General features: G+C 38.2%; 1 protein-coding gene across 1 annotated transcript in view; it reads left to right on the forward strand.

The window, feature by feature from the left end:
* The window catches only part of neo1a (neogenin 1a), a 212,175-nt gene that overhangs the window by 178,603 nt on the left and 6,555 nt on the right, over positions 1 to 27,017 (forward strand). The window contains exons 13-25 of the mRNA XM_067456682.1: positions 3,885 to 4,029; positions 6,843 to 6,953; positions 7,036 to 7,230; positions 9,148 to 9,243; positions 17,551 to 17,783; positions 17,884 to 18,022; positions 20,626 to 20,733; positions 21,094 to 21,288; positions 22,191 to 22,223; positions 22,604 to 22,666; positions 24,160 to 24,298; positions 24,425 to 24,660; positions 26,263 to 26,355. Coding sequence (XP_067312783.1) covers positions 3,885 to 4,029; positions 6,843 to 6,953; positions 7,036 to 7,230; positions 9,148 to 9,243; positions 17,551 to 17,783; positions 17,884 to 18,022; positions 20,626 to 20,733; positions 21,094 to 21,288; positions 22,191 to 22,223; positions 22,604 to 22,666; positions 24,160 to 24,298; positions 24,425 to 24,660; positions 26,263 to 26,355 — 1,786 coding nt within the window. The remainder of the gene's footprint in view (positions 1 to 3,884; positions 4,030 to 6,842; positions 6,954 to 7,035; positions 7,231 to 9,147; positions 9,244 to 17,550; positions 17,784 to 17,883; positions 18,023 to 20,625; positions 20,734 to 21,093; positions 21,289 to 22,190; positions 22,224 to 22,603; positions 22,667 to 24,159; positions 24,299 to 24,424; positions 24,661 to 26,262; positions 26,356 to 27,017) is intronic.

Below are 27,017 nucleotides of genomic sequence, written 5' to 3' on the forward strand. Positions count from 1 at the left end.
TACCAGTAGGGGGCCAACCGTGACTGTTAAATATTTGTTAGTCATTGAATCATTCACTGATTCATCCAGTAATGAAAGGAGTCATTGAATTGAATTTTAAATAGACTGCACCAATTAACATTCTGTCAGAACCATTAGTAGATAACATGTTACTTTGTTTAGTTTAGTTGTCTGTTCAGAATCATGAGACAAATCTTTTTTTGAAATTCTTAATTTATCCAGAATCGTGCAGCTCTAATTAATATCTGAACAAGAAATATATCAGAAGAAAGAACAGACCCTCTGCTTATAAACAAACAAACAAAAAACAGTTATTCTAGCGTGCATTCTTTTTTATCAACACTTAAAAGTGGGTATGTTTCATAAATAATAATAATAATAATAATAATAATAATAATAATAATAATAATAAACAAAAAGCTGAGGAAAGTGCGTTTTTTTTTTGTCAAAGACTACAACATGTGCATAAATGATGCCTCTATCACTTGTTTCTGCTTCTTCTTCACCTGCGTTTTGATCCGGAGATTCAGTACTTTTTCAAAAAATATACCATAGTATATCGTAAAACAGTAAAAAAAAAAAAACACAATGAGCCGGGAACTGTGTCATAAATGGCGGAAAATTCTGTCAATGCCGGAAAAAGATTGAATATATCAGCTGTCGATATTATAGTAAAAAAAAACAAACAATATGCACAAGCAGTTTATTTTGCAGTGTCCTTGTTACATATGTTACATCAACTTACCATGATAACAGTACTAACCCTCAACCAAACCCCAATCCCACCCTAACAAAATAGTAAGTACATGTATACATCATTAATATTACTCAGTAATCAAATATATAATTACACTGTTACAATGACACCTTAATATAAAGTGTAAACTTATTTTACAGGATGTGTTCTTTGCGTTCTTACTGGGTAATATATAAGCAACTAGGTTTAGTTATAATTAGTTTATATTTATTACCCAGTTGCAATTACTATAATAAAGTACATAGTATGTACATGTGGAACAGGACTGTACAATAAAGTGCAAATTGCTATAGTACATACCGCTTACTGTAAGTGTACTATATGCATCTGGGTGATATAAATTAATACAATATTAAATAAAAATAAACATTCAACAAGGATTTTAAAGAACCCATTAATAGGCATCGTGGCTATACACAGATCCACACACTTTCAAGCCTGTAATGGGTTTCACAGCTCAGCAATTAGCACTGAATAATAATAAAGGCTTTACGTCCTAGGTAGAAGCTTTTTTGGCTTGTTGTATATTGCATGAGAAGATGGTTAATTAGTGAGCTCCTACGGGCTGAATCGGGTCTGGGGTGCTACGCAACAGAAGGGGGGGGATTCAATCTAGGTGTGTATAATGAACACGGTGACTTGTGTGAGGCTCACACTGGTACCAGCATGCACCCCTGTGACCCATAAGTCAATTAAAGCAAGTTTGTTTGGCTGAAAACACAAGCAGTTGTTAGCAAGGTAAACTGGAATTGGTAGAAAATTGAAATACAGTAATTGCATACTTGGTGTATATTTAATTCGGTTTATTCCCTCATGGCCCGTGAACACGACAACTGTGGATACTATTAATTAATTCCCCACCCACGCTGGGCGGCCCCTCTCCCGGCCTTCATTATCCCAGCAGGCACCGCAGGCCCTGCAGCGAGTCTCCTCCATCTATCCTGAGCCGCCGTCCCGCAGGCTCCTCTACACTTCACAGCTTTATCTATTATTCATGGCTTCGGTGCAGGACAGCCTCTGCTGCTCTCCCAATGCCCTCTGCTGCAGGACTCATATACTTGCACATGCTTTATGTGGAAGACGATCACGTTCTCTAATGGATGCCTCGGGGAGACAATGACTTAGGTTAGATGCCTGCGCTCAGGCTTGTTACTATTGTGTGTAGGAGCCCGGAGGAGCTGCTGAATAAACGGCAGCACTAATATACTCACTTCGTCAGAAATCTCATACTGTATATGAGACCATTTATTTATGAGACGGCTGCACGATTTATCATTAAAAGATTGCGATCTTACTCCTAAATAACAACGATTCGTCTGCGTCTATTAAACCTATATTCAGATCTGCGTTTGCACTGCCGCTGATCTAGAGAGAGCAGTTGTCCTGTATAGATATGAAAAAGCTTCACAAACAGTATTTTTAACCACACAGTATTGATATTTTTGTTACAAATATTCCTATTATCACATAAGTACTGTGTTAAAAGTTTATAGTTCCAATATAAACACTGATGTCTATAGCAGTTCTCAAAATAGAGTAAATCACCTCTTAAAAGTAACCTCTTCAAATAATGATTGTATCAATTACATCGATACACCAGCAGGTGGCGACACATGACTGTTAAATAATGTGGTTATCATTGAATTATAGGCTGCGTTTACACTTGGCGTTAAAATGTGATTCTTGTGATACAATCAAGCAGATTGGATCATTAGCCAATCAAGACATGGCACATGTACGTGTGTTCATATTAAGTGGCCTCTTTATCTGGATAATATTTAAATTAGGTCTGTGGCGCATTTGAAAGGAAGTAGCTTCAAATGGCTTTGTAATGTAAAAGAAGGTTCTATATAGTATGAATATTGGTAATATGGCTGAAATTTAGATGTACTATATTCACCATGTTGTCACAGTCATGTTACTTACACCGTAAGTTACATCGCTTCAACGCCATTCACAGCTCCTCTCCTGTGGCCTCAAGGGATAGTGAAAAGTCCGTTGAATGCACATTTCTGAATTCCTCCGGAAGTAGTGGGTCACTTTTTGCCTACTGTTTTTCAAATACTATGTATACTATGTACCAAAGTCGATAGTTATAGAAAGATGGTTCACTCCTATTTCTTATGAATAGCCAAAACAATGTGTAATATGGCGTAATAGTCCCGCCTTCTAAAGTAAAAGAGCCAACCGCTGATCGGTGAAGTCATTGGATCACTGTGGCTGCTGTTAGAAGCTCCGGTTCCCAAAGAAATCTGAGACTGCACTTAGGACTGCACATGTGCATTGGCTCGTCTAGCCTGCAAAATAAGCTTTTTAACGCTATTTGATAATAGGAATGGGACACTTCATGTTAGGTTTTGTTGCCCGGATGCGTTGCAAATATGGGTGATGAGTGAACAGACTTTCCTTAAAAGGGACTTTGTTACTTCTTGGTAGAGCTCCTTGATTGAAATCGAGAATTACGTTTTTTTGTTGTTGTTTCAAATAGAGATCACGATACTCCCACGATTCTGAACAGACAATTAAACCAAAGAACATGTCATTTAAAATGTTTAATTAATGTGAATGAATAATTTGACAAAAGTCAGTTAAGTGAATGATTCAATGACTCACTCATTAAGACTTGTTTCATTACTGGATGATTCAGTGTTTTTGAATGAATCTCTTGAATGAATGATTCATTTTTACTCATTTTTAACAGTCACGTGTCTCCACCTACTGGTGTAAGGATTATTTTAAGCGTCAAGTTACTTGCAAAAAGTGATTTCCTCTATTTTAATAGCTACTGTAGACATCAGTGTTTATATCTGAACTATAAACTCTTATCCCAGTACTTCTGTGATCATCTGAACATTTGTAATGCAGAATTAATTAAACTGTGGGGTTAAAAAGCTGTTTCATATCCATACATGACAGCGGCTCTCTCTGGATCAGAACACAGATTTGAATGATCGCTGTGATTTTGTGAATAGGTTTTAATAGACACAGAGCTGAATACTCATTTAGGAATAAGATCATGTAAAGTCGGGAAGTATTCAATTTTGGGTGCAGCGACTGTGTGTAAAAGAAAATCAAAATGTGTCATACTGAGAATATTTTTTGATTTTCTCAACTGTTAACTTTGTAGAGCATCATGATCAGATGGCAGCCTCCGCCGGCAGATGCTCAGAACGGAGAGATCAACGGCTACAAGATCCGCTACAGGAAGGGTACGAGGAAGAGCGAGGTGGCGGAGATCACTTCAGGATCGCAGCTCTATCAGCTCATAGATGGTAAGATGAACAACATGTCAAACGCAGAAGGACTGACAGATATTTGGTTGGCTGTTTTCAAGTTGTCATCGACCTCGGCCAATAACTCTGCCCAGGGCTTGACATTAACACCTGCGTGTATTTCACGGTCACTTCAACTAACCACTTTGTTGGGTAAAATTTTGTATATCATATATTGGCTATACATTTTTCAACTGTGGTATTTTAGAAAGCCATCTGAAATAATAAACTAAGTGCAGTGTAGTGTTGTCAAAAATATAGTTTTTTGATACATATCGATACTGTAATGCTTCCAATACTAATTTTCTGACAGCGAGTGACACACAAACCCACCTCCACTCAAGGATGAATATTCATTTCGTTTGCTCTGGATGATTATTGTTTCTGTTACAGTACTTGAATTTTGCCATGTGATTGCATGTATTGTGCATAATTTTACTAATTTCTTCAGATTAAGCCCACATAAACTGGTATATATAGTACCTTTCAGTATTAAATTGAGTTATTTTTTGCTGCTAATTGCACTTAAACAGTCAAATACACACAGATTGATATATACACATAATGTACAAAAAAAAAAAGTCTTGGTGACTAAACATAGTCAGTTTTGTTCTAAGTGAATGTAAACAGTTGAGAAAAGGAAACGCATGTGTAACAGTATAATGGATCCGTGCATCAGGTCTTAAAGTGACAGCACCCTAATAATCTTGCTGGCTAAGTCCTGTTTTCCTCCATTGTATCAATGTCAAAATTGTGGTCATTGAAAATGCAGAGTGGCTAGTAAAACCTAAAAATCTAGCCACAGTGGCTGTGAGCAAAAAAGTGTGTGTCTGTGCCATTTGGACCGATGAATAACTCCATTTTAAACTCTACTGGCGAACAAATATCGTATAGGCCTGACAGTTGAGTTACCTTGAGTTAATTTAGCACAATTAATAAAAAATGACACATTTATTCATGCACCCTGATCCTATTTGAATAAATCATTAGTGAGTCATGTAATTAATTTGGTTAATTTTGTAAATCTATCACTCTATTCTAGAAACTGGCAACATCGTCACCCATTGAAACACCCAAATTAGCGGAGCAATTATTGTTAGAAGGGACCAGTAAATTTTGTACTACAAAAACTAATTTCTCAGACATATATACCAAAATGGATGAGCCTGCAAAAATAGAGCCTCAAGTGACGAACTCTATCCATTATTGAAACAAAAGTGAAAATTAAATGAAATCCAAAATAGATTTCAACAGCTTCATGGGTGTCGTGCTGTGGCTGGCATCAAAGAGCATAATGTGTGTTTTCTTCTCCAGTTGGGTTGAGATGAGGAGATGTTCCTCAGTTCAAAGGCTTGAAATGAAGTGTTTAGAGAAGACATGGGTTGCTATATCCCACAAGGCCGCAGTGCATTCAACGCTCTAAGCAGATGCTTATTAACATTTTAAAGCAATTACGACCTCTGGCTTGTTTAAAGACAGCAGGCGTTTCACCCTCTGGAATCAGTGAGCTCTCATATTGTAGTTGTTCGTGTCAGTCTAGTGTATAAATCATCACTCTAGGCAATGCTGTAGTTCAGGATGTCGTACAGAGGAGCCCATGATGATGATGATGAGGATGCTGGGGTGGTTATTGATTTGATCTCTCTCAATAAATGTCTTGAGAAACACACCAGTGAAGTGTCTTTATGCTGTTTTCCAGAGAGATAAGCAGAGTTGTTGATTGAGATGTAGTACTTTAGGGTTCAATGGGGCTAAAGGCTCCACGGGGTTAAAGTGCCTTGGATTTTATTTTCCTCTAAACCACTAGATGGCACAAAAACAAAAAACAAAACGGACACTTTTCAAGATGCACGTGGAAATTTGGCTGATTCCTAACGCAATCATAGTCGATTCTGTGCTGATTTCATTTAATGTTTAATGTTTTTTTTTTTTTGTTTTTTTTTATTTAACAAATGAGAAGAACTAAAATTATTGAATATATTTTGAGTCAAAGGTCTTAATGATTCTCAGTTTTGTTCAAGGTAATTAAAACAACAGTTTTTCAATAACGGAAGAGTATATAAAAGTATGATATTGTGGCAAAAGGCGCAGTAATTAACATGATAATAAATATCTGGCTGACTTTTCCATTTGTTGACATTGCATGGTGTGATTCAGATTGGAAATATCATATATTAAGTTGGGTGCCTGTCCACCGATCATATTTAAAAATATTAATCATATAATATAATAAAGTTGAATAGATACTGTAAATATAATTGTGTAAATACTGCGTCTTTAGCCCCATGCTGATTTTTGGCCCATGCATGCCCGCCCCCCTTGTGTGTGTCTGTGTCTGTTTCTGCGTGTGCGTGCGTGTGTGCGTGTCTGTGTGTGTCTGTATGTATCTGTGTGTGTGTGTGTGTGTGTGTGTGTGTGTGTGTGTGTGTGTGTGTGTGTGTGTGTGTGTGTCCAACACCCACCTCATACATTTTGTTATTTTTAAACAAAAAAATCATTTTTGTGAAGGATTTTCACGCAAAATCCTTTCCATTTCTCCATTAATGTTAAATACAAACATGAATATAGTGTATATGAAAATAGTTTTTTTTTTCTTTAAGGTGTGTCTTTATCCCTGTTGTACCCATTGCCAATACTTATGGTTATAGATTTAAACTAGCAGCTCTCTGGGAACCAACCAGAACGTCCCAGGAAGCCCATAACAATGTGAAAAAATGGACAAATCTAGTTAATGTGTGCGGTTTTAGCTAAAAGGTTGCCCTTATTTCATAAAGCTTATAGGCCTGTATTGAGGTTTTTCCTGTATTTCTCAGGTCTGCAGCGAGGCACTGAATACATGCTACGAGTGTCGGCCATTACGGTCAACGGCACGGGTCCAGCCACGGATTGGGCCACTGCTGAGACGTTTGAGAGCGATCTGGACGGTAAAATCAGGCAGACATCCTGTGAATGCTGGTGCTTGATTAGGATGACAAAGTGTAATTTGGCTCGTTTTTTGGGTTTCAGAGACCAGTGTGCCAGACGTCCCCAGCTCCTTGCATGTGCGGCCGCTTGTCAACAGCATTGTAGTGAGTTGGACGCCTCCGGAGAACCAGGACATCGTGGTGAGGGGTTACTCGATCGGCTACGGGATCGGCAGCCCTCACGCCCAGACCATTAAAGTGGACTACAAACAGAGATACTACACCATTGAGAACCTGAGTAAGACCCTTCATTATAATAATGAGTAACCCTTTAGTATGGGGAACACATTCACTATTAACTATGACTTTTGCCTCAATAAACTCCTAATTTACTGCTTATTAATAGTTAATACGGTAGTTTTTGTAGCATTTAAGTTTAGGTATTGGGTAGGATTAAGGGCTGTAGAATAAGGCATTAATATGTTCTTAATAAGTACTAATAAACAGCCAATATCCAAGTAATAGGCATGCTAATAAGCAACTAGTTAATAGATATTAACTGAACCTTAAAATAAAGTGTTACCTAATTTGCACCCAGTGATGGTGTAACTAAGTAAATAGTTACTGTAATTTAATTACTTTTCCCTTGAAAAAGTAAAGAAAGAGATTACTCCTATTTTTTTCTGTAATTTTAATTAGGGTTACTTCTAATGTAACTAAATACTCTGTTTATACCAAAACAATTATATATAATATATAATACAACAGTGGAATAACATCATAATGTAAAGTCTACGTTTAAAATGCATGTTTTTATAAATCCTCCTCACATGTGTAATACTTTGGTTCGTTAATAAGAATAATTTATATAGTTTTATATTATTTGAATTAACTAAAAGAGTAATTTCATGTCTATCCTTGAATCAATTAAACTAGTCCAGGTTAATATAACATTTAGAAAGTAATTAGTAATGAAATACTTTTTGGAGAGAGTAATTTGTACAGTAATCTAATTTCACTGTTGAAGATGAAATTAGTAACTAGTAATTATTACTTTTGTAGAGTAATTTACCCAACACTGTTTGCAATACAAGCACAGATTAAGGAATTAGAAATTAAAAATTAAATAACAGATTTTCAGATTAAAAATATATTTTGTTTATGAATAAATATATTACAGAATTTGCTTCAAGGGACAAGAAAACACATTCTTAGTCTCCAAGTACATTTTTAAAGTACTTTTTGGGATATATATATATATATATATATATATATATATATATATATATATATATATATATATATATATATATATATATATATATATATATATATATATATATATATATATATATATATATATATATATATATATATATATATATATCCCAATTTTTTTTTCTCCCAAAATGTATAACAAAGTATTTTTATATAAACATTTTTTAAATAATATCATTTCATTTCATTCATTTAATCATTTCAGTTGGTGTAACATAATAAAGTCAGGTTGACTTAGTCATATTAAATAAATCAACCCCCCAAAAATATTAAAATAGTTTAGCACATCCTGTATATTACCTGACCATTTGTAGCTTTCTAAAGCGCATTAAATGTAAATTATGAAATAAATCTACTGTGACTACCATGGTGGTAATGATTTTCAATACTGTGCTATTTTAATGTCTTCTATGATATCAAATTATTGTTATATGCATAAAAAGCACTTATTACCATGATACATTTCCAAAAACAAACAAACAAAACAAAAACCTTTGAGTGTGGTGCAACCATACCGCTGTATCCCAAAACCTGCCATAATAACAGCGCTTTTTGGAAACTGAAATGGTAACGTGTTCAATTTACAGTGTTAATATTCATTCACACCTTCATCAAACAAACATGAAGTGCTGTAGTGATTAAGCAGCTCTGTTTTCTGTAAAAGCAAATTAAAGGAGAAAGAACTGGGTAAATGGATTGTGGGTACTCGAGAGTGGGAGATTTACACCTCTCTCCGCCCCGTTGTAATTACATTCGAAAGAAATAATCATCAGAAGAAACGGCATGATTTAAGTTTTCGTAATTCATCTAATTACACGAGAGGCAGAATCAATAATGGTGTTTAAATATGCACCCCTGCTAGGATGATGAATATGGCTGAAGCTCTCAGAGGAGCTGCGGGCTTGATTAGCTAAATGATTGGCTTTCTCCCTGCCAGATCCCAGCTCGCACTACGTTATCACACTGAAGGCCTTCAATAACGTGGGGGAAGGCATCCCTGTGTACGAGAGCGCCATCACCAGACCCCAATCAGGTAGGTCACATGACACGCCACGCCTACAGCTTCAACACACTCGTCCTGCAGTGCCAATGATTTATTTGATCATCACACATTCCTGAATTCCTAATAATAGGGATGTTAAAGGGTTAGTTCACCCAAAGAATGAAATTGATGTCATTAACTCCTCACCCTAATGTTGTTCCACACCCCTAAGACCTCCGTTCATCTTCACACACAGTTTAAGATATTTTATATTTAGTCCGAGAACATATGCAAGTGTATGCACACTATACTGTCCATGTCCAGAAAGGGAATAAAAACATCATCAAAGTAGTCCATATGAGACATCAGTGGGTTAATTAAAATCTCTTGAAGCATCGAAAATACATTTTGGTCCAAAAATAACAAAAACTACGACTTTATTCAGCATTGTCTTCTCTTCCGTGTTTGTTTTCAATCCTCAAATAAAGATTAGAACAGTTATGAATCAGCGTATTGATTCATGATTCGTGTAGCATCCTGGTTTAATAAATGGGCGAGAAATGGGGATCGCCAATGTCCCGTGATTTCAGCAGTTTGACACGCGATCCGAATTATAAATCAGTACGTTGATTCATAACCGTAACCACTTGCATAAGTGCTCAGTCTAAATATAATAAAATATCTTAAACTGTGTGTGAAGATGAACGGAGGTCTTAGGGGTGTGGAACGACATTAGGGTGAGGAGTTAATGACATCAGTTTCATTTCTGAACTAGTCCTTTAAAGTCGATTAACCTGTTTAATCCCAAAAAATGTCTTGCAATTTGAGTACATGCAATTTACTCCTTAGACCTAGTATGAGCTATAGAAAAATGTACTTTTCATTTCTGAGCTTTCACGTTGTCATTGTGTTAAGATGGCTGTACCAAGAAATAAATGTGTGTGGTCCACATTTATGACCAAACTACCCAACAATGAGAGCCCAGAACTCATGTAGACATCTTAAATGTGTATTATAAATGAACATTTTCTTCATAATAGAAGTTGCTTTTTAATACCACACTAAAATATGTGAGGAAAATTTGCGGTCACAATTGTGACAGGTGTGATTAAATGGGTTAATAGTGGAAAGTAATTGAATCGATAAAACGTATCAATGGTCGAGTTAGCGTTTAATTAATCGCTCATTTTGATTATGGGTAGGCCTGTCAAAATAATCAATATATCGATATATCGTACATGACCTCGATGATTTTTTGTGATGCAATATATCGCCCATTATGTTTACATGATAATGAATGTCTCCAACATTTTACTCGATTGTGCGGCCATCTTGAATGTTTTCCGTGACGGAGGCGAAAGTGTTTCTTGGACAGCTCCTTCATACACAGAGCGGTTATCCACAGGTGAAAAAAGCCGGCATTTGAGGCGTTATAGTGTTTTCCTGACAATTACTGACAGTTTGGAAGAATAAGCCCAAATGGACTCGATTTCAAAGCCGCAATCCCATTCCATATAAACGTCAACGTAGAATGACGTGTTTAAGCTGTTTCACAAGGGACAATGTTTATTTACTATTTATTTAAAAAAATTATTCAGGATTAGGGGTTGCACCTTAGTGCTCTGTCATGACGCTTTAAGCTTGACGTCGACTAGTCGCTGCCTATAGAGGGCGCAACAGGATAAACAATTTCCTGACACGCAGGCTCTGTTTTGAACAGTTAAAAATGACAAATAAATGTATACTCCGTGAGCTCTCCACAAGACATGTTTGATTATACCATCTGGATGCTTAAAATTGATCGGGAGAATGCAGGCTTATTGTACACGTAAGTTAATCATCGCGCTAAACTGCGTGCTTCATTGCAACGCGCACACACACACACACACACATAGCCTGATCACGCGGAGATTGCGCGCGTCTCACACAACCATTCAGTTAATGTATTATCAACACTGTTCTGTGATTTATCAATAAAATAGCTTAGAAACTGAAAAGTTCTAGCATATATTTCTTGATAACTAAAACTCACAGCTTCACTATAGTAGAGAGACCCTGCCAGGTAGAATTAATTCACACACAATCACCCACTAATGCATTCAAATCTTTATTGTGCTACTTTATCTGTATCTTATTCAGAACGAGCAGAAATCTGTGAGAAATATAACGACCATAACACAAAATAACTGATACAAAAGATGTAGGACCAATAACCTTATGGGCAGTGCTGTGTCATATGCCATAGCTGTCCTGTGCACAAGAAGACCCGAGTTCCAGTCTCAGCTCGAGGCTCATGGTTTATTTGTTAATTAATGACGTCATCAGCGACTAGTCGACGTCGACTCAAGTCGTACAACCCCTAATCAGGATAATATATTTTTACCCTTAATTTCTATGATCTGAAGAATTAAAAGGTTGTCATTTTAAAGTGTGTAAGTCTACTTGCATTATTATGCTGTTGTATTAGGATTATATATTCAGTGGCATAAAATAGTCTTAAAATGACAATAATATCATTTATCGACATTATTTCTGGGAATATATATTGCGAAACAAAAAGTAGTTATCGTTACAGGCCTAATTATGGGAGGATCATCTCTACAGAGGATGATGCCACAGTTACTTTAAAATAACATTGCGCCTGCCTGTTGAACAAAACCTGATGAAAAAAAAGGATATGGTGCTCATATAGATGCTATGCATAGTGTAAGAGTTCTCCAGCAGACCACGGTGGTCTCTAATGCTTTTCTTCCTAGCAACCAGAGGAATCCTCCTGATTATGATGCAGATAAAGCCATCTGCACTTCACAACTGAAGGGCTGCTTAATAGCGCTGCGCATGATGGAGATGCGGAGCTCTGATTAAACACTGCTCTTATCTGACATACAGGAACATCTTAACATGACAGGAAATGAGTCTCTCGCCCACCGAAGGGCATGGTCCAGTAGCGTTGGACAAAGATTATAATTAACATTTTAAAACACTGGTTCATGGTGTAATAGCCATTTTATCATCTGCAGGGGTAAATGATTTCCTCATCCTTTAATTAAAGATTTTCTTTGAGCTACTAGACACAAGCCGCAATGTTCCTGACTTTCTTGAATTCAACATGGAAGTGGCATGAAAGCAATTCATTCAAAAGGGAATCATCCCATGTTAAAATGCCCAACCTTACAGCAGGTTTACAGCCTGGGACAAAAAGTGGTTTTGGTCTGTATAGTTAATTTTGCCTTTCATGACAACTGTGAGGGGGTGATTTTTTTTTATAGCTCATTTGTTTGAATTATATTAAGCATTGAAGTTCTGCATAATTAAGGGGCGTGGCCACTTGAGTGACAGGTGGATTGCTGCTGCTGACACTACTGTTGAGCTAGGTGGGCGTGGTTTCAGCAACCAGGCTCCTCAGCTCCACCCATGTCCCGTCTCTTTGTCCATTTTCATTTATCAGGGAGTGGTGTGCGGTGACACGCTTTTCAAGTTGGTGACCACCGGCTCCGCACACCGGCTTTAAAACCTTTTTTAGGTTTTAAAAAAGCTCTTTCTTTAACCCATGGGTGACGTCACAGACAGTACATCCATCTATGGTTTTAACCTTTAGCAAGTGGAAACGGTTCTTTAAAACCTTTTAGCAGGCTCCCCCTACTGGACGGTGTCATATTTCATATTACTACATTTATTAACTGTTTTATAATCACATTTGTTGAAACATATTGTCGAAAGGCCTGAGACTCAAGGGTCCATATTTTCCTACTGTTTTGTTATACGAGTGATATTGTGACAGAAATGAATGAATTTGTATCAGGAGGACGCATAAAAAGTGTTGGCAGCACTAACTCCGCCCACTGGCATCTGGTTGGGCCTGACAAAATTACAGAAGACGCCACATTGTCAGAAGTTGCAATAGTGTAGGGGTAAAACGCGTGGCAGAAAGTTTTGATGCAAATCAATCGAGTTTGAATCCGCCCTTTGCTGAACTTCCCGTAATATAAAAGATTGGAAAGGCTTTTATTTTCAATAAAAATAAAGAAATTATTCAAATAGTGGACATAAGGTATTGTGATTCCAATAAGGTGGTATCCATTTAATAATTTTAATAAATATAATTATTTAAACAGTGTTATTATTGCATACCGTTTAATACACGACACTGAGGTGCAAATAGTAATAGCATCTAACTACTATTTACACTTATTGAAAAGAAAATATTGTTATTTGCACATTTTTTAATTAATAAAATATAAAACATTTAAAAACTGCTAAATAATGTGATTATATATTGACATGGCTATATAATAATAATTAGAGAGATTGATTCACGCTGCACAAGGAAAGAAAGAGTGAAAAACTGAAGCTGGCCACTTTTTCTGAACACCGGCTGATTTCTCTCCTGTCGTTTTGCTCAATGGTGCGCTCTCATTACCTCCCAGCATGCAGTGCACAAGGCATCTCTCATTCCTCCTGGTTTACCTTTAACTGAACTCAAGGGAACTGCTGCAGGGCTTTGAAGATCTTACTCGCTGGCCATTCCTTCATACATAACCATTAGAGAATATGTTGAAATGTTTAGTAACAGGTAAAGGGGACAGTTTTGCTTCTTCCAGGATTTACATTTGTCATGTTTAGCACAACGGGCTAAAGGCACACCTAACAAACATTTGCTTTTCACCACTACTATGATATACAGGAGAAAAGAAATGTATTGAACATTTATGGAGCAACAGATTTTGTGTGCAAATAAATTATAAAAGTTTATTTTATTTAAAAATCTTAAAAATGTATGAGGTGACAAGAGGGCTTTTTACCACACACATGGTGCAAAAGGCACACCGTATTGATACAAATATTTTCACTAAAATAATGTTTTTAAATAATGTCTAAGTTAATACTTGTTCAAAACAATCACTTTAGCAAAGTTTAATTAATAAAATAATCAAATATTAATCATATTTATTGATTAAAAAATGTTATCAATAAATATGCTGTCATTAAAATATGTTAATATATAAATATATCTGAAAAATATAGGAACAAAATCATTTAAAAAAGTAAAGATTCTGAAAGAATTGAAGGAGATCCCATTGTTATTTAATATAGATTTACAGTAGTAACAATACATTATATGTTCTTATATAATATGATGTAATATTCATTACAAATATGGTGATAATCTCAAAGGGGGACACCCAACTTACTATATGATACTTACAATCTGAATCTGACTGTCATATTAACAAATGGAAAAGTCAGCCTGTGTTTATTATCATGTTAAATATGCTGCCTTTTGCCCCAAATACCATACTTTTACATATTCTTCCGTTATTGAAAAACTGTTGCTTTAATTACCCTGAACAAAAGAAAACTGACAAACATTAACAAGACCTTTTGTTTCAAAATATATTCAATAATTTTAGCGATTCTTATTTACTACTTACATTTTAAAAACATCAAATATTAGATCAAATGAGCGCAGAATCAACTCTGCGCTGCTGCCTGTGATCGTGTCAAAGATCAGACCAATGTCCACGTGCATCTGGGAAAGTGGATGTTTTGGAAAGTGCTGAGGCAGGTTTTGTGCCATCCAGTGGTTAAGAGGAAAATACAATCAAAGGAGCCTTTTACCCTGTTGTACCCTATACTAAAAATTTCTGGGTAAAAAAATTGGACTAACCCAGCAATTGGGTTGTCTTAAGCAAATATTTAACCCAACCGCAGGGTTAAAACAACCCAATGTTTGGTCAAATATAGACTAACCCAGCAATTGGGTTGTTTTAACCCAGCGATTGGGTTGTCTTAAGCAAATATTTAACCCAACCGCAGGGTTAAAACAACCCAATTGCTGGGTTAGTCCATATTCAACCCAACACTGGGTTAAAACAACCAGCATTTTTTAGAGTGCTAAAAACACACATATATGTGTGTGCTCGATAAGTGAACTACTGTGTGCTAAAGAGTGCATTACCTTGCTTTATATATATATATATATATGTATTGTTTTGTTATTGCATACTAGTTGGACAGTGAGTCCGTTTACATTCCAGGTTTTCCCAGAATGCCAGGGAAAAAGCAAAGCTCAAGCCCACATAAGTGCTCACTATGGGTGCCCTGTTTTTTCCCCACTTTTCCATTTGAAAACAGTTAAACGGTTAAGCCAGAAAGAATGCGCTCTCATTTTCACACATATAAAAGCCAGTGAGCATATTTTCCCACTCAAAATTGTTATTCTTGGAGGGTGCGTTTGGGAAAACAGGTGATTTAAGGCAGGCAAACAGCTTTAAATCTATAAAAGGATCAGACTTTTTCCATGTGCTTGTATTTGACACATGTCAGCAAACCCAGAGCTGCTCTGTACATTGAAATAATTTGAAAGATTTAGCTTGATATAAATCTGTGGAGAAAACTCAAAGTGTGTGCATCTCCAATGCCTTGATCTAGACAAGGTCATGGTTTCCACACCAAATAGACAGGAAGGAAAAATTAACCTTTTCTTCGGTTTCCTCTTGTGAACACATTTATTAGACATTATTTATTAGAGCAACAGATCTTGTTTTGTTGTCTGCATACTTATGAGTAACATTATGTAATCCTGATATTTCAATAGATTTTCCAACCTTACAAGAAACATAAGGGGCCCTATTTTAACGATCTTAAGCACAAGTGTCAAAGCACGAAGCGCAAGTAACTTTGTGGGCGGGTCTCGGCGCTGTTGCTATTTTCCCGGCGGGATAAATGGCTCTTGCGCCCGGCGCAAATCTAAAATGGGTTGGTCTGAAGTAGCTTCATTATTCATAGGTGTGGTTTGGGCGTAACGTGAATAAACCAATCAGAGCGGCATCCAACATTCCCTTTAAAAGCAGCTGCGCAAGTTCCATTACGGATTGCTATTATTATGGCGTATTTACCAGGCGCACGTCAGAGCGGTTCACAGCCGAGGAGACTGATGTTTTCTTGAAGAGCAGTGAAAGACAGAGAAGTTGTGTTGTAAGGGGATGGGAGAAACCCACCCAAAATCGGTCGGTTAAACAGTTTTTTCACATCTAGGTGGCACACCACAATGATTTCCGTCATCTCATGTGTTAATATTTTTTAAGTGTAACAATTTATGATTTGCAAAAATAATGTAGATTACATGAGCAAAGTGTATGCGTGTTGTGCACGCTATACATTATGGTCAAGCATGCGCCCTTAAAATAGCATAATGAACAAACGCGCAACGCACCACTGACTTTAGACCAGGTTTTTTCTGGTCAGTGGCGCAGTTGTTTAATGGAACAGCAAAATAGCTCCAGGGATTGTTTGCGCCGGAACACGCCTCCTTTTTTGCGCTGAACCGCCCAGGGAGCGCAAGTTCATTCACTAGTTTAGTGATGTGCTTCTGTGGAGGGAAAAGCGCGTGTGGGTGCAAAATAGGAATGACACATGCGTCGGTGTACAAAGTCAATTGCGCTGGGTGCAAGATAGGGCCCAAGGTGTGCTTGTGCTTTATAAAAAAGCCTCTCTAAACAGCAGATTTATGTGAAGAACAGACCAAAATGAGCTAAAATTGCATGGGAAAAAAGGCGACCGTACAGGTTTAGAATGACACAAGGGTGAAAAATGAAAGAAAACTTTCAGTAGACTAAACTTTATAAACAGTTTTGTAAGTTACTTGGTGTTTTTTCAAACATATATCCTTCACAGCCTTATCATCATCCAAGATGAGGACTAGCCTGACTAAGGTCGATAAATAAAGGCTTTTTAATCATTTGAAGAAGAGTGTCTTGGATTTGCATCTTTGTTCTACATTGATTTCAATCCCCGATCCCAAAGAGCACCTTCAAACATTTCATTAGACTTCCTGAACACCCCAGACTTTGAAAGTTACTTGGTGTTTATCCAAACATCTATCCCTCACACCCTTGTTTTGATCCAAGATGAGGACTAGCCTGACTAAGGTCTATTAGTAAGGTCACAGCAGTTTTATAATTGTCTGTGCTCTGTATTCAAGGCTTTGTGTGTATAAACCGTCACTGTCTGACCGATCGTTTTCCCTCTTTATTTGTAATGTAGCCGCTAGTGAACCGAGCTGGTGTAGTTCCTTGACTCATCATAGATGTAGCTCTTTGTAGCTCTGGATGGATTTGTGACTGTCTCTTGATATCCTGTTCTAATACAATATTTTCTCTCTTTCTCCTTTCCCAATCCCACTCCACATTCCTCCCCTCCTCACGCCCATTTTAACCCATTAACCCGTTCTCCCCCTTCGTTACGTGTCTCCCGTTCTAAAACCCTCCCCTTGTACGCGTAATCGTGCTCACTTTTTTTTTTTTCTCCTTTCACCTTTTTATTTTTGCCATGGGACATTGTGTAATTTGCTTGCAGACCCCATAGACCCTGATGTTGATTTGTACGAACTTTTCCATGCTCCATACACTCCAGTACCAGACCCTTTACCCATGCTGCCTCCTGTGGGCGTTCAGGCGTCCGTTCTGAGCCATGACACCATCAAAGTCACCTGGGCGGACAACTCGCTGCCCAAAAACCAGAAGATCACAGACGCACGCTACTACACAGTGCGCTGGAAGACCAACATACCTGCAAACACAAAGTTTAAGGTATGGTTAACAGACTCTAGACTGCTCACGGGAGCTCCCTGTTGGATAAGGTGGAGAAATGTTGGTTGTTACACCGCTGACATTGATTTATTAATTGTAGGTGGCTAATACCACCACACTAACTCACACAGTGACGGGTCTTAAGCCCAACACCTTGTATGAGTTCTCGGTTATGGTGACCAAGGGCCGGAGGACCAGCACCTGGAGCATGACTGCACATGGAACAACTTTTGAAGCAAGTAAGTTCTCTACATGAGGCAGTTCGAAGCCTCAACGTGGCAATTGTGTTGTTCATGTGACTAAATACTAATCACTTAGTAAGAGTTTCTACGATAAAGGAAAGAAAAAGTAGTTAGTAGTTTAAAACTTATGTGTCAAGTTCTTAAAAGGATACGGTAGTTCACCCGAAAAATCATTCCAAACCTTTTTGTTCATTTTCAGAACACAAATGAAACTTTGTCTGTTGCCGGCCTACGCAACTTTGATTCTTTAAAAAGTTCATAAAGAGATCATAAGAGTGTCTACGATAAATGAAAGAAAAAGTAGTCAGTGATTTAGACGTATGTGTCAAGTTGTTAAAGGGTTCGTTCACCCAAAAATGAAATTGATGTCATTAACTCCTCACCCTAATGTCGTTCCACACCCCTAAGACCTCCGTTCATCTTCAGACACAGTTTAAGATATTTTATATTTAGTCTGAGAGCGTATGCAAGTGTATGCACACTGTACTGTCCATGTCCAGAAAGGGAATAAAAACATCATCAAAGTAGTCCATATGAGACATCAGTGGGTTAGTTAGAGTCTCTTGAAGCATCGAAAATACATTTTGGTCCAAAAATAACAAAAACTACGACTTTATTCAGCATTGTCTTCTCTTCCTTGTTTGTGTTCAATCCTCAAATAAAGATTCAAACTGTTATAAAGCAGCGTATTGATTCATGATTCGGATCGCGTGCCAAACTGCTGAAATCACGTGACATTGGCGATCCGAATCATGAACCAATACGCTGATTCATAACCGTTTGAATCTTTATTTGAGGATTGAAAACAAATTCAGAAGAGAAGGCAATGCTGAATAAAGTTGTAGTTTTTGTTATTTTTGGACCCAAATGTATTTTGGATGCTTCAAGAGACTCTAATTAACCCACTGATGTCTCGTATGGACTACTGTGATGATGTTTTTATTCCCTTTCTGGACATGGACAGTATAGTGTGCATACACTTGCATACACTCTCAGACTAAATATAAAATATCTTAAACTGTGTCTGAAGATGAACGGAGGTCTTACGGGTGTGGAACGACATTAGGGTGAGGAGTTAATGAAAGATATTTCATTTTTTGGTGAACTAACCCTTTAAAGGAATAGTTCACCCAAAATATATTCCAAAAAAACTAATTTTGTTCCAAACCTGAAAACTTTCATTCATCTTCGGAATGTAAGAGAAGATCTTTGTGTATTGACAGCCCACGCAACTACCACTTTGATGGTAGAGATCTTAAAATGAATCCAAATAAATTGAGCGGTTTAGTCCAAATTTTCTGAAGAGACTCGATCGCTTTATATGAAGAACAGATTGAATTTAGGTTTTTTTTCACATTTAAACATTGATCAGAAAACAAACAGAAGCTCAACCAAATCTGCTTGATGCACGAGAATGAACCTCATTGGTTCTCGCTGAAGCTCAAACGTGCTGCGTAACACGAGAATGAACCTCATTGGTTCTCGTTGAAGCTCAAACGTTCTGCGTAACACGAGAATGAACCTCATTGGTTCTCGTTGAAGCTCAAACGTTCTGCGTAACACGAGAATGAACCTCATTGGTTCTCGTTGAAGCTCAAACGTGCTGCGTAACATGAGAATGAACCTCATTGGTTCTCGTTGAAGCTCAAACGTGCTGCGTAACACGAGAATGAACCTCATTGGTTCTCGTTGAAGCTCAAACGTGCTGCGTAACAAGAGAATGAACCTCATTGGTTCTCGTTGAAGCTCAAACGTGCTGCGTAACACGAGAATGAACCTCATTGGTTCTCGTTGAAGCTCAAACGTGCTGCGTAACACGAGAATGAACCTCATTGGTTCTTGCTGAAGCTCAAACGTTCTGCGTAACACGAGAATGAACCTCATTGGTTCTCGTTGAAGCTCAAACGTGCTGCGTAACACGAGAATGAACCTCATTGGTTCTCGTTGAAGCTCAAACGTGCTGCGTAACACGAGAATGAACCTCATTGGTTCTTGCTGAAGCTCAAACGTGCTGCGTAACACGAGAATGAACCTCATTGGTTCTCGTTGAAGCTCAAACGTTCTGCGTAACACGAGAATGAACCTCATTGGTTCTCGTTGAAGCTCAAACGTTTTGCGTAACACGAGAATGAACCTCATTGGTTCTCGCTGAAGCTCAAACGTTCTGCGTAACACGAGAATGAACCTCATTGGTTCTCGTTGAAGTTTAAACGTTCTGCGTAACACAAGAATTAACCTCATTGGTTCTTGCTGAATCTCAACCGTGCTCTTTAAAAGCCTCAATTCAATCTCTTCTTCATATAAAGCAATCAAGTCTCTTCAGAAAATTTAGACTAAACCACTCAATTCATATAGATTAGTTTTACATTCTCTTTATGAACTTTTTGAAGTGTCAAAGTAGTAGTTGTGTAGCTGTGAATGGAGGGACAGAATTTTCATTTTTGGGTGAACTTTCCCTTTAAGGCCCGGGTATAACACAGACAGTATGCAGACCATCAGAAAAATCTGGTTTTGTTGTGCATGTAAATGCATTTAACTTTAACATCAAGTGTGAGGAAATCTGCATTTATAGTCTTGAATCATTTTCTCTTTCTCCCCAGTCCCAAGTTCTGCACCTAAAGATGTGACTGTGGTGAGCAAAGAGGGGCGACCACGAACCATCATCGTCAACTGGCAGCCACCTTCAGAAGCCAATGGCAAGATCACAGGTGACAAAAAACGTAGCACTGGTTGTAGACAGTGACAGTTTATTTTGTTTTAAACCATGATCACACTAGACTTTGAATAATCCAAATTTCTATGGACACTCCAATGGTCGTAATATGACTATGGTGTCTCTTTTTGAAACCATTATTCAACATATAATACATCCAAAAATATGTATATACTATAATAGTCTTCTATTGGTTACATGCCTTCACATGGTACAAAGTTCAATAACTTTAAATTGTAGAATGCAGTGAAAATTGCATGTACTTGCATTTCACGTTTCTCATCTGCATTAATGGAACAACAAAAAGTGTGTGACCACCACTTATATTCATGCCTCACTTTCTCTGCTTTCCCAGGTTACATCATTTACTACAGCACTGATGTGAATGCGGAGGTTCATGATTGGGTCATTGAACCAGTAGTGGGGAACAGGCTAACCCATCAAATTCAGGAGCTGACCCTTGATACCACCTACTACTTCAAGATCCAGGCTCGTAACTCCAAGGGGATGGGTCCCATGTCTGAAGCTGTCCAGTTTCGCACTCCTAAAGGTAATCATGGAGACAGTTTTCATCTGATGAATGAGAACAATCACTGCTGCCTGATGAAAAGACCAGCATGTGTTGGGATATGAATCCCACAGATACTGTTAAAACCCCCAGGCTTCATATTTGGCTTAACCATCAAAATATCCATGATCGACCAGAGGAGACCAACTAGATCTCTATGATTTCTGACCTGTAAGGTTGCCACAATAATAATCATACACGGTGTGTTAATAGGCCAGAGGAGAACTGGCACCCCGACTGAGTCTGGTCTCTCCCAAGGTTTATTTTTCTCCATCATGCACTGATGGAGTTTGGGTTCCTTACCACTGTCGCCTTTGGCTTGGCTTGCTCAGTTGGGGACACTAAAAGTGTCCCCAAAACAAGTTACTCAACTAAATATACAATTAATTAATTAGGTCTTATTTAATTCTATAAACTATAATACTGATCTGCCAATATTGTTGCTATATGATCAATTAAAATAAGCTAATAATATCACTGTTTTCTCCAGAACGACTGTACAGCCAAATCAAATTAGGGGTTAACAGTTGCAATATTGTCCTGTTTAACTCTATGAAGCTGCTTTGAAACAATCGTCATTTTAAAAGCACTATATAAATAAAGTTGATTGATTGATTGATTGATCAGTAGCAAACCACAATGAACTAGCCTAAATCAAAGTGTACCAACATGGAAATTCATGCTGTTCTTTTCAGCAGGCTAAATGATGTTAACATATACGCTATTTTAACCTAATCTCAAGCTTAACCCTTTGCGTTTTGCCTGACCTCACTGATCTTTCATGCGGACTCATGCACAAGCCGGCCGTAGGGCTCCTGCTTAGCTCTGATTGCACGCCTCTCTCCCTCTAACTTGTCTCCTCTCCTTCTGCTTTGTCTTGCTAGCCGAATCCTCTGACAAAATGGCTAATGACCAAGGTAATTGCTCTCTCTTCTCTTATTCCACTAATGCCCTCAAATTGAAGTGAGCAGCGCACTGAAATTCATCAGCAGTCACGGAAAGATCCAGTTGGCATATAGCTGGAAAACATCTTATTTATGCTTGCTTGACTGTCGTTTACTAAGACTTTATCAGTACAACGCACATGTGGCTACAACTTCATACTACTAACGGTCTTTCCCTAAGCACGTTTTTCTCCTAATATGAGCGCCATGCTCTTCTCTGAAGTACACCTGGTGGTTAATCTGTTTACACTGCATGTTGTTTTACCAATGGATGGAACATGTCTTGATGTGAATTTTACAGTTTTTAATTTTAATCTGCAATTTGCCAAATCTTCTTATTTGACCTCTTGTAGCTTCAGGTCCAGTGAAAAGTGGAGGAAGACCCTCTGGATCAGAACATGGCATTGGATCAGTCGGTAATTGCTGGGTTTTTTTATGTTTCCAAAAGCACTCCCTGGAAGTTACCTAGCAATGGCTCACAACTTGCAATAGCAAAAATCAAGAACATGCGCTAATACTGTACCTAGCATCACCTAGTAATACCATAACCACCCAGTAGTCCCTAGCAACCACTTAGCAACACCCCCGCAGTACTTTGCAACTACCTAGCAACATCATATAACACCTGCCTAGTAGTCCATAGAAACCACCCACAGCAACTTAGCAACACCTTAACAACAACCAAGCCACCCTTTAATAGCACCCTAACTGCACCTTAGCAGCCACCTTGCATCAGCTAAGCAATGCCATAGCAACCCCCAGTCCCTAGCAACCACCCAAAACAACTAAGCAACCACTTTGCAACACCCTACCTGCATCTTGCAATCATCTAGTGACCTCTTCTCAACAACATTTTAACACCCTAGCAGCTTCTGTAACCTAGCAGCTCCTGTAACCCTACCAATGCTCAGAAAACACCTAGCCCCACCAATTACCAAGCAAATGCCATAGAAACCTCCTTGTAGGCCCTGGCAACCAACCCAATGACCTAGCAACACCTTCATAACAAGGTAGCAACCACATAGCAACACCCTAGCAGCATCTTGCAATGGCCTATCAACAGCATACTTACACACTAGCGACCACTCAGCAACCACCCAAACAATCTAGTAACATAATATATTTGTTATATTTAATATAATTCCCTAGCTACCACCTAGCAATGTCAAAACAACAATATATTAATACTCGCAAACACCTTGCAACAGCATAGCAATACCATAGGAACCACCCTTTAGTCTTTAGCAACCACCCACAACAACCTAGAAACACCTTAATAACTTAGTAACACCCTAGCAATGCCTTAACTACCACCCAATAGTTCCTATCACCCTAGAAAACACATTGCAACAACTTTGCAATTCCATAGCAACCACCCAGTAGTCCCTAACAACAACTCCAACAACCTAGCAACACCTTAATAACAATCTAGCTACCACCTAGCAATGCCCTATCAACAACATCTTAACACTCTAGCAAACACCTTGCAACAGCATAGTAATGCCATAGGAACCACCCCTTAGTCTTTAGAAACCAGCCACAATAACCTAGCAACAGCTTAGTAACACCCTAGCAATGGCATGCACCCACTTCATTACCAGCGTATGAATAACCTAGAAAACACACAGCAACCACACAGTAGTTCCAACAACTCTTGCAACAATCTAGCAATGCCTTATCAGCTACATTTTACCACCATTGTAACCACTTAGCAGAAGCTTAGCAACGCCCTAGCAACCACATAGCAGTACTCAACCACCTCCCTCCTTGTTTCTGTCTGTCAGGCTATTCTGTCATAAACATTCAAGGCTTTAAAAACTCTCAGGCAAGAATTTGACAAACCAAAAGTTTGTCTTGATAAATTTTCCTTTTCTTATAACATTGTAACCATAGATTTTCCATGTTTCAGGGAAACCAGACATGTCTGGCACTGGTGATAACCACATCCTGGTTATTGTCATCATTGTGTCTGTGGGTGCGTTTACCATCATTGTGGTGGTGGTTGGCGCCTTCCTGTGTACACGCCGTACCACAACACAGCAGAAAAAGTAAGTTCTTCACAAAGCTCAAGTTCAGATCCCCTGATGACGAGCAGTCGTAATCCCCAGTCCTGCCGTAAAAGAGTAAATGTGTTTGCCACAATCTTCCCTCAAACTGTTTGATATGATCTTCAGGAAACGTGCAGCCTGCAAGTCCGCCAATGGATCCCACAAATATAAGGGCAACTCCAAAGATCTGAAGCCACCAGACCTCTGGATCCACCACGAACGCTTGGAGCTGAAACCTATTGACAAATCGCCCGAACCCAATCCAGTTATGACCGACACACCAATCCCCCGAACCTCCCAAGACATCACCCCGGTAGACGGCTCCATGGATCCCATGCTCCAGAGACGCAACTCATACCGTGGTAAGAACTTTGTTTTAAAGACCCCATGAAATCAAAAAAGTTCCTTTTATTGTGGCCAGCCTAAGGCACACCTGTGCAATAATCATGCTGTCTAATCAGCATCTGGATATGCCTCACCCTTCCGTTGGATGGATTATCTCGGCAAAGGAGAAGTGCTCACTAACACAGATTTGTGAACAATATTTGAGAGAAATAGGCCTTTTGTGTACATAGAAAAAGTATTAGATCTTTGAGTTCAAACAGGGAAAAAAACAAAAGTGTTGCGTTTATAATTTTGTTCAGTGTATATAATAGCTAGTTATTATCTGGTGAAGTGGATTCACTTATTAAAGTGTTAACGAAAGTTATCATGACCAATGTAATGTTTGAAGCGAATGTTATAACAAATGCCAGTAGACCAGGAAGATTTTAAAACTCATTCATTTATATTTATAAATCTGTAAGATCTTACCTTCGAGTCTGTATTTTCACAGCATGACATAACATTGTTATACATCATAAGCGTGGCGCAAAAAAGGGGTAGGGCTACATAGGGTCTTTAATATAAAATCTAAAAAATATATAAAATTGGACGTAGTGTCTGTGACGTCACCCGTAGGATCCTGAAGAGCATTTTTGAAGCTTAAAGTGGGCCATCACCATCTTGGCAGCACGTCACTCCCGGATAAAAATCCACCTGTAACTCAAGTGGTGATGCCCTTAATTATGCATAATTTTAAAGCTGTATAGACCAAAACCACTTTTTGTACCAGACTATAAACATGTTTTTTCTGCTGTAAAGTTGGGCAGTAGATGAATTGCAGTTTAAGTCTCTTCCGTGTTGGCGTGGGAGGTTGCTGCTTGGTCTGTACTAGTAAACTCCCAAACTTCTGGAGATTTTTGACATATTTTGCTCTTCTGGGAAAATGGACCAGACCCCTCCTTTAATACCAAGTAGCATATTGGTAAGGATATTGTCTATTTAAAAAAAGACCCTTGGATATGTCCAGCCCCAACCTCCAGTTTCATTAATAATAATAATAATATTTTGTTACATATATATAACGCTTTTCTGGGTCCTCAAAGCGCTTTACATGGATGGGGAATCTCTTAATGTGCAGCATCCACCTGGATGATGCAAAGGCAGCCATATTGCGCCAGAACGCCCTCCACACAACAAGGAAATGACCTAAGGAAATACATCAACACACTAAATAAATTTGTAATAGTTTCATGGGGTCTTTAAACCACTTCATCTGCTGCATCATCCATGACATCATTCCAGCTGCTGCTTCTGATGGATGCTTCAAAGTCATGTCTGCTATTTGTCATTACTGCTTGAGATTGGCATGGTCCTTGCTTAAAATGGAAAAACATGCAGTTTCTTTTGTTTTCGTGGCATGAATGGTGATATCCATCTGCTGCTGCCCTACTCCTACAGCTCTCCTGATGTGTGCGTTTACACTGCCCTCCAATGGACAAACAATAGAATCTCACTTCATTAGTGAAAACATCACATGATCTTGGCAACTTACTCTAGGAAGTCAGCTGGTAGTCTTCACAGGGCTCTTGTATTGGTAAGCCTGTCTCGATCTGATTAGATGGTCGCTGTCTGATTTGCAGGCCATGAATCAGAGGACAGCATGTCTACACTGGCAGGCCGTCGTGGAATGAGACCTAAAATGATGATGCCCTTTGATGCTCAACCCCCTCAGCGTAAGTGTTTTATCCTGGACCAGGGATCAGGCACCCTTAATTTGAGTCAGTTTATGCTCTTTGTAATAACATATAGTCCTCAAACAAGGTCCCCTGAGTTCATTATTGTAGTTGTAGGCCAAAAAACATTCTCTACTCAAGTGTATGGACGCAAATGGCTACACAAAATTTCACATGTCGAAATGCGTCTGAATGTTCAGGTCAACTCCTGTAATGGCAGAGCAAGTTTATTCCTCAGCAAATTAGTTGAAGTTATTTAAACTGTCCACATGATTATAGTTATTCGCTTGAGTAAAACAGGTAACTATCACCCCCTTGAGTACAGAGGTTTCTTAGCACCACAGCAGTCGGCCAAGCATTTGCGTCTGCATTTGTATACTTGTCTAGAGTATGTTTCCTGTCTTACAATAATTCTTTAAACTAGCAACATAGCATGTCTCTAAAGGAAGTGTATGTAAGATTGTGGCCAAAACTGGTACTGCAATCACTTTCAAATGACTGCAGAGCGGTGTATACATTTAAATGACAACTAAATGACTACTGTTGTCAGTGATATAAGTATTTGAAATTAACATGATTTCTTAATGTCTGGTGACATATCAGACCCATTTTATGATTCATTGAAAAACATTTCTTACATACAGTTCCTTTAAGTCTTTGTA

Source organism: Pseudorasbora parva, chromosome 1 (assembly GCF_024679245.1).
Source record: "Pseudorasbora parva isolate DD20220531a chromosome 1, ASM2467924v1, whole genome shotgun sequence".
Lineage (NCBI taxonomy): Eukaryota > Metazoa > Chordata > Actinopteri > Cypriniformes > Gobionidae > Pseudorasbora > Pseudorasbora parva.